The sequence below is a fragment of the Pempheris klunzingeri genome, chromosome 2 (assembly GCF_042242105.1).
Source record: "Pempheris klunzingeri isolate RE-2024b chromosome 2, fPemKlu1.hap1, whole genome shotgun sequence".
In the NCBI taxonomy this organism is placed as follows: Eukaryota; Metazoa; Chordata; class Actinopteri; order Acropomatiformes; family Pempheridae; genus Pempheris; species Pempheris klunzingeri.
This window is the reverse complement of record NC_092013.1, coordinates 28,333,412-28,342,697: the sequence shown is the minus strand read 5'-3', so window position 1 is coordinate 28,342,697 and position 9,286 is coordinate 28,333,412. Positions and strand designations below refer to the sequence as shown.

General features: G+C 45.3%; 1 protein-coding gene across 1 annotated transcript; it reads right to left on the bottom strand.

Annotated features, from left to right (window-relative positions):
• Window positions 1-1,686: 1,686 nt before the first annotated feature.
• On the bottom strand, window positions 1,687-8,774 carry wnt7aa (wingless-type MMTV integration site family, member 7Aa). The gene is made up of 4 exons (XM_070838326.1): window positions 8,704-8,774; window positions 8,129-8,355; window positions 5,257-5,528; window positions 1,687-2,166 (listed from the first exon to the last, which is right to left on the bottom strand). The coding sequence occupies exons 1-4, from the start codon at window positions 8,772-8,774 to the stop codon at window positions 1,687-1,689; spliced, it is 1,050 nt and encodes a 349-aa protein (XP_070694427.1).
• Between the last annotated feature and the right edge of the window lie 512 nt (window positions 8,775-9,286).

Genomic DNA, 9,286 nt, shown 5'->3' with positions numbered 1-9,286 from the left:
GAGAGCCGGAGGAAAACTAACTCCCAGATTCTGTTCCTCGTTCACATTTGCAGTAACACAAATGCCTAAAAATCCAGCCTTGCAACATGACCTTGGTCGACACCATTGCATGTCAAACATTTATTTACGTGTCTTAATCAGACTGTTTTTAGCGGCTTTCGACGAGCACCACTTAAGACTGTAGTGGGTTAAACATTAGCAACCAGACAGAGGAGGAGAGTCATGTGGCTGCGGCTCGTCATGGCTGCGGCAATGGACGACAGGAAGGACAGACATTTTTAGACAGCAGAGATTACAGCTAAAACGGTAGTGGATATCATGCACAAGGGAGAAACCACCATACCACAGACATACCACGCTGTTAAGCTCATAGCAGCTGGACTTTTTGTACGCTAACAAATTCAGTTTTGTTTAACTTTGTTCAAATTAACATGGGATCAAATTTTAACAGAAAATGCTGTGGTAGATACTATTTTATCTTAGGATACGGATAGTAAACCACAATGGTCTTCTTCAGACAGCTGGAGTCGTGCAAGCCGACGCTGGCAGAACAACAGGTAACGGAGGTGGTATCTCTCTATAGGTAGCATGCCAAGTTAAGATAATGTTTCCTGAAATGGGTTCGCTACAAATCACAATACGGCACATTTCAGTGTAACTATGTGTGTAACTATGTAACTATTATCATATTCTGCTGCTGAGGAACAAGGCACATTTTTAACAGTGATTCTGAACAGTGTTTCAGTGGTAAACTTAAAAGTAACTGAAAAGTTAGAAATGCTGAGGGAAAATATCTTACATTGAGATAGAAAATAAATAAAAAAAAATATTATATATAAAAATAATCTCTTACAAAATATATTCTATCAACCAACATTAAGGGGAATTTATGTCTGGAAGCTCGCGTTTGCTCCTGGTGGTGTCAACTTGCTCGAGTCAATATGGCTGCTCAGTCACAAACTCCATAACTTTCCAGACAACTAGCAGCAAAACTGTAGGGGAAGGGGGACATCAACAAGTAGAAAACAATACTATCATACCGAGCAAGTATCAGTAGTTTAATGTTCATCTGCTGGGCTTAATGCACATAAGCCGCAGGGTCCCAAATGTGTCTTTCGGTCGGGTTCAGTTCGGACCGTTTCAGTTTTCAGCTCCAGTGTGTTAAACATGCGCAAATCCTTTAGCTTCTAAGTGCACTTGAATATTTTTCTCTTACTAAAATACCAGGCATCTGCACCAACTTCAAACCTTACCAGATTTAGTCAACAGTGAATTTTTCTAAATCATCAGTAGTTTTTTTTCATTGAATAAATTATTAGTCTACGAACAAAAATCAGTTGGAGGTGAGTCATGCCAACAGGACCGTGTGGCCTGCGGAGAAGTTCAAGGCATGAAGCGGCATTCCAATGAAAAAGTGAAAGTACAATGTATGAGCCCGTAGGTTGAGTCCAGTGTCGTGGCAGATGTCCGTCGACATCGGTTTGATCAACACACATTGGAAGAACCGGTTGTCGTGATTTTGATGTAATACAGAGTCAATCGCTCCGCACACGTGTATCAGCCACAGAGAACCCTTATTCTGAAATACATTAACACACACACACACTCACACACTCACACACACACTCACACACAGTCACAGTCCAGTCTAGCTGTGCGTCTGAATACACATCCAATAAATATTTTCTATTTACAAGTATACACCTCTGTCCTCTCACTGCAGGTGTTGCACTTGACGTAGCAGCACCACAGGAACTTGCAGTTGCACTGCCAAACGCGTGAGTACTGGTGTGTGTTATATCCTCGACCGCAACACATCAGGTCGCAGCTGTTGGGCTGCTGAGCCGTTTTGTTGCACAGGCGACCCTGTGTTCCCATGCTGCCGGTCAGAGGGTCAGCCTCGCAGTAGTTGGGCGACTTCTCTATGTAGACCAGCTCTGTGTCCATGGGCTTGCGGAAGGAGTGGGGTTTCTTGATCTTCAGGAAGGTGGGGCGCTTGTTGCGGCTGGCTCGTACCGGTTCCACATGCACGGCCTGGTTGTACTTTTCCTTGAGGATGAATCCCAGCTGACGGAACTTGGGGAGCGTCGTCCAGCATGTCTTAGTGGTGCAGGATCCCGATACTCCGTGACACTTGCACTCCAGACGCATGCCCTTCTCCAGCACCTACAAAAAGGAGGATATGTTCAGATGAAGATAGATTTTACAGTTTGAAACAGCTGGAAACAGCTGCACAGCTGAAAACTGATCATATTTACGTATCTAATTGTTTTTAGATCAGACTGTCTACCACACCTTCATCAGAGCTTTGCATAATACATTAAACAATAAATTCATTAATTGTAAGATGTCGTACGCTGTCACAAGATAAAAGTTAAGCAGTTCTAACACTACACACGACTTCTTACAGCTTGTTTGTCACCGTTTTTCCATAATGAAGAAACTCGAGAGTTCACAGAAATGCTCGGTTTAACATATCGCATGAATAGTCCAACAGGTTGAGACAAAAGTTTTCGAGCATTCCAAAATGAATGTAAGCATTCCAGAGATCTCCGAGCTGCAACAGTATGTCACCCTATGGCTAGTAACTATGCATGTGCCATTCTCTTACAAGACACGATGAGCCTCCAAACACCCATGGGAGAAACACACTCGTATGAAAGCATGGAAACTTCATCTTGCTCTGTTAGTCGTTACAGTTACATTTTGGGAAGAACCCCAAAAAATACTTTTAAAAAAATCTCTCAATAAATGCAGATAATCTTTAATGAAATGATGTCGGAGTCCTACTGCCCATGTCTGCCTGCAAATAGCTAAATCAAAGATCCATGCATCTTTTGTTCCCTGTCGCTATGGAGCGATCTGGCTTTTGTTTCACACATCTACAGTATCTCGACCAGCTGCGTCACTGTGGACAACAACAATGTAAAAACAGGCAGTGTGGCCACAAAACGTTTCTCTGTATGTGGGTGGAATAAAATGAATCAGACGGGGGCCGGGTTAATTTACGAGCCCTCGAGGTGACTAAAGAGACAGTTTGGTCTGTCACCACGACAAGGCATTTACAGCGAGCACACTGGCAGCGGTGAAAGGCCTTTTCAGGGTTAGAGTGGAACCTTTCGGCAAAAGCAGCCGGGGTATTCTCTGTGGGCCTTGGGCTGAATGACATCAGTTTACCCTCCTTCGCTCCTCTCAGAGTGGGAACCCTCGCTGGCATTAGAGAAGCCTCACCCTGCTTTTTAATTATTCCACTCTGATGTGGCCTCAGACTCTCTGGAGTCTCGTGGGGTAATTGTCAAAAGCCTTGGATGCATACAGCTTAGTGTGGTCATGCCCCCGAGACCTGACAAACATTTAATTCATGCAGTTCAGTGAAGTGAAATGCCAACGAAGCTGCCATTGTTTGTCTAACAGAACCCCTGTAAGCCTCCCGTGGCACCTTTTACACTATTGTTTATTCTTCTCAAGACATTTGAGGGTTGGCACTGAAAACACACACTGACATCATCTCCAATTTAACACGAGAGCCTTACTACAATAATTACAGAGGTATCAGTTTAGTAAGTGTATATTAAGAGATTCACACACTGTATCACATTCTGACTGATGCCAGACCTCAAATATGAAGCCTGGCCCGGGACGATGAGAGTGCTCCTCTTTCTTCCTGAATGAGACCACACTGTGAACCTGTCACTGTGACACTGACATGAACTCTGTCTGAGTCTTGGTTTCTCAGTGTTTTGCATGCACGGTGCTCTAAATGGACATTGTTTGGTATCTAGGTCTGATAAATATTACTGCATTTTTTCAGAATTTAGAGAGATGAAAGAGGATATTTCTGGCCTCTCCTCAGAAAACATCTGAGATAACCAGTATTATGATGCAGGTAGTGAAAGTTCTATGTGTACAGCATGTTTCACAGCTTTGGCATCAGCATATTGAATACCTTATTATGATGGTAGCTTCATATTTACCAAATATATATATATGTGTGTGTGTGTGTGTGTGTGTGTGTGTGTGTGTGTGTGTATATATATAAAACCCTGCTAAAGACAGCAAATAACCTTATTACCCAAAATTACAAATGACTCCTTTGTCCATTTTCCCATATTTGCTCTGGACCCCAATTATAATTATCTACTCCGACATAATAGAAGACAAATGAGTTGCAGACCCGTTTACATTAACCTTTAAAATCTTTTACAGTTATCGTGTATTAGTGCTGTATTTTTATCGCAGACTTCCACTGATCGATCTCGTGCCTGCTGTGGCTTCTGCAAATGATTGCTTTCTTGTGGGCCCATTTCGTGGACAGTCCTGCAGTTTCTATTGATCCGTCATTTGGCTTCCTACGGCTGCCCAGCTGGGAAGCAACATCAGTCTGGGTAATGCACTCTCATGCAGTCACGGTCCTGGATCCACCTCACTGGGCATCCTGTCTGACACTGTTACCTCTTGGCTCTCCGTGTTCTGTAACTGACTGTAGGATCTGGCCACGCTCTGTCCTAAGTGGCTCCAAACTTGACTTTATATCTAACCATGCATGAACCATGCGTGAACTCTTTTACTGTCTCATTGTAATGAGTGACTGCAGCCAATCTCACACCCTCACCAAAAACCCATCAGTTGTATATTTACAAATGCCTCAACAGCAAAATGACACCTGAGCAGGTACTATCACACAGCATTACCTTTTTTAGTGAACACTGCATACATTTAGTGTAATAACTGTACATTTTGAGATCATCTTGTTTCATTTTAGTGCATCACCTGCCAGGAACCTGCTGTGTTATTCATTGTTCTGCTCTTTTTTTGAAATTGTGGCACATTTGTTACAAACGTACAAACCCAGAAAAGAGTCTCACACACCTTCCTACTTCCTTCTACACCTCGTCTTTAGCTGCTCTGCACGCAGCTACTCTGTATCTCTGTTGCAGCTCCTTTCTCACTTTAATGTACCCGATTCCTGCCTTTAATTTCTAGACAGCACTCAGTGTTGCCTGACTTGGCGGCTCAGTAATTAGTCCTGATCTGAAGACTCTGACCGGGCTGTAAGTGTGAATATGTTAGCTGGAGATGCTGGATCTGGTATCGGCCATGATGTGACCTATCCATATTAAGAAAAGTGTCTTTGTCAACAACATTTTCAAATTCTTCGTGCTGGTAGCTACGTGGATGCCGACTGCCTACCCTCATCCCAAGAGTTCCATGCAGTGAGACATGTAGATGTTAAACTACTGAATGAAACAGACATACCTTGCGTCCCACTTCATTGTTGTGTAAATTCATGAGGGTCCTGGCATTCTGCTTGATCTCGCGCGCGTCAACAAACACCTTAGAGAAACCCACACCGTAGTGGACATCTGCAGAGCAGCCGCCCCACTTCCAGCCCTCCTCCTGGTTATAGAAGCCTTGTTTCTCCTTGTCGCAGCCGCATCCGCTCAGGCTCCCCTGGGTGCAGGCCGCTGTGACTGCATGGGCGACCCCGGCAGCGATGATAGCGTAAGTGAACGCAGCCTCCTTACTGCCTGTGATAAAGAGAAAAGACATTTTTAATCACAATTGCCGACAACAGGATTCACTATTTCAGGCACTGTCAAGACTCCTTACATACCTGGAATAGCTGCCTCAAACCAAATCATAAAATACATGAGCCAAGCCAAGACCAATTCATTAATCAAGCTCTCTGGAAACACATCAACTGAATCTTGCAGAAAATACAATGGAGCAGTTTGGAAGGAAACAGGAGAAAGTCCTGCTGAAGGAAACTAATTCTACGGACGCAGCGCAGTTCATTGTCTTAATAATGAGCCAAAGAACCTGCAGGATTCAGTCTGTGAATTTAAGTATAATTTAACAAATTCTGTGATTAACAGTCCATCTGCTGAGCAGCTATGATCAGTTTAAGGCACCTTTTTTGAGACCATTCAGCAGGAGATAGAATAGTAAACGTGTAGGCATCATTTTTGGCCCTTGTCCCAGCCGCCGTCACACTGAGATCCGCCCAGTGGAGGTGAATCTGAGAGGCATGCACAGCCTCCCTACACGGATGGATTTCCACTCCATAAATCTGAGTGCTTCAGGTCAAACTGCATTTTTTTTAATTAAAATGGAGATAATTCCTGTTGGAGCACATGTGGGAAGCCTTCAAAAATGACCATAAGTTGCAAAGGCCCTCCAATAAAGTCATCATCCTTAACAATTAAACCACCATAGAAACTTTTTTTAGACATTTAAGGTCCTAGTTTTCCTTCAGACAATGAAATTTATGTGCAACTGTTGAGCTCTGCTGCAACAAGTGGATGTGATTCTTTGATGCCGCGCTCCTTCGTTTCCATATTAAGGACAATCTGCAGACGGAGCATCAAACACATCAAACAGCATTCTGGCATCAAGTATGCAAAGCTGAGGTATTACACCAACTCTCTGATCTGTCTTTACAGCCAGTAAAGAAGCAGCTAGTGCCCACAGTGAGTTACTTCAAGTAGCCAACTTGGTGGGTGGGGAGGATACTTGATCCTAATGCCAAAATACTGTACATTGCTGCATCACTGCCAACAACAATCCCAGATTTATGTATTCTGTCAGTTATCAGTGTTCCAGTCTGCTGAAACAAAACAATGGATTCAGACTGAGTCGGAGCAGGGCAGCTGGACCCGAGCGGCGCTCAAGCTGACCTGCTGTCTCCTGTAACTCAGCTCGTTTCTCATCTAAATTTGCGTAAAATGTGGATTCTGCAGCTCTGCAACAAAAGTGCAGTTCATTCCTGAAGCAGTGGTCTAAAATCATTCTACATAAAACATCCCCTGCCAAAGCAGCAGGACCTGGAGGTAAATTTGTAAACCAAGAAGAAAGTGCTTGTCTGAACTTGAAGCTTTTGGGGGAAAAGTATTTTATGAACATACGTGAAGGTGGTTTAGCTGAGAGTAGATAAGGAGCATGCAGGTCTGCGCGGTGCGAGCAATGGTACAGCGGCTGCATATTGTTGCAGTATGGAACTGTGATAAAACACACTGATATGATCAGACAAAAGAGGCTGAATGTGTCATCTTGACCGTTACACTCAGAGGTCACTTTATCCCTCACTGACACATCCCACTATGCACCCTGCAGCCTTTTCGCTGCGTGCATCCCAGCTACTCAGGCTGGTCTGTTGCAGCTAATACTAAAAACATCTCAGGCAACACAATAGAAAACAAGCAGCGATCAGCATAAATTAAAAGCTCAAACACGACATGAGCTGTAATCCTCAACGACACTTGACGTGAAAAGTGACACCCAAAAGCTCTGCATTTGTCTCTGAGGTGACAGGGTGAGCGGCAGAATATCAGCCTGTTGAATGTGATTCTCCACTTATTTCCGCAGTCCTGTCTTTGGAGCAAGCATTGCCTCGAGCCTTATTCCACACACAGGATCAAATCTTTGGCTCATTTTCCCACCGAAAGCAGACTTACAGACATTTGTCAGTGTCAGAAGTGGAGTACCTCGGAGGAATGCATTTTTTGGACTATTTATGGACAAATTATAGCAATTTTCAAAACGTTTTCGTGACTTCTTCCACACTTGCTTGGCAGTGCAAAGGGTATAAATAACACGAGGAAAACATGCTGTGTTCACTGACTGTGTGCAAAGTAACTCCCAATAATCAAGCTGTTGGTGTACTATTACGCCGCAATTTCAAAATGAACCGGCTCAGTTCTCAGTAATAATCATTTTATTAGTTATTCATCTTGTGAGAACTGAAACTATGAAGACCAAGGCATGCTGACATGTTTCAACAATGTCTCTCCTATGGCTCTTTGGAAGAAGGACTCATCGTTGAAGTGGAGCTCTCAGCCTGATAAGAGTTCAGTGTCTTTCTCACCTTCAGAGTCAACAATGATTATTCTGTTACATTTCCACGAACAGTCAACTGCCCTGCACTGTACAGACCTCCATAGGGGCATCAGTCTGCAGAGCATGGGTGGTGGGGGGGGGACAGAGAGCAGTAACACTACTTTAAACCCATTACAGAACCTCAGAGAAGAATGCAGGTAAATATCACTTATTCAGTGTGACACACAAACCACGAAGAATCAATACATTGAGTTTGCACAGCTTGTTGAAATGAAATCAAAGAGCAACGTACCCACTCTGAGCTCTTTCCCGAACACGGTCCTCTCCCCCAGGGCCGAACAGTTCCAGCGTCCGTGTCGGAATTGAAACTGACACTCATTGATGCCCATCTGAACCCCCTCTCCGATCACTATGATGGCGTCGGGTCGGCTCTGACAGATAGTCCTCTGACGGGGGGCCAAGCCGGGGATTTTATTACAGATGATGCTCGCCCCCAGCGCAACCACCGATGACAGACCCCTGCGGTGAAGGTGGGACAGGGTCACATGTGGCGTTTTCCTCTAGAGGTTCTGCAGGTGTTTGGGGACAGGCCTCTCTCTGATCTGAGTAAATATTCACTGATCTGACTTAAATCAGCTGTGGAATAACTGCATGTGGTCTGATGAGCCCCCCCCTCCCCCAAATGTATGTAATACAGTAAACGAATGTAACAATACATAACTTGCAAGGACTAACCAGCCGGACAGGACCCTCACTCTGCAGCCCCCCAGCCCTCTGCTAAAAATCACACATTCGTTCTCAAATGTTTTATTGCGCCTGTGTGGCCAACCTGCAGCACACCCCCCCCACCCCCCCAAAAAAACTCACCCGATTTTCAGATAAACTACTCCGAGGCACAGGAAAAAATGGAAAATCCAGCGCCGTGCCTTCCTGCTCATGGTGCTCAGCCGGCCGGTGGATCACTGCTCTGCCTTATTTCTCTGTGGTGTCCCGCGGGGCGTCCAGGTGCTCCGGGCTGCAGGCGCGAAGAAAGCTCCTCGGGACGAAGCAGAGTTTGAGGAAATAAACTGATTTCATTTGGTATGCGTCCGGCGGTGCGAGCCCGTGCTGGAGCATCGGGGCTGTGGTTCTCAGGTAAGCGGCTCCGCTCCTCGCTGCTCGGCCTGAGTGTGTGCGTGCGTCCGTGTGCGTGTGCGAGGCTCTACCTTTTTCTATCGGGGCGTGTTCTGCAGAGGATCTGCCTCTGAGCCGCTCGCACGCCGCCAGCCTGCAGGTACACGCTCGGCTCTTCGGTCCCTGTGGCGGACCCGGGCACAGCTGAGACCAGGAGCCGCTCGCCACTTGTTACATGTCACGTCCTCTGCCCGGACTCTGGCTCATCCGCGCTCACTTCATGTCTGACAGACAGCCAACCACCGGCACTTGTCGTGTATTTTCCACCAGTGAACGC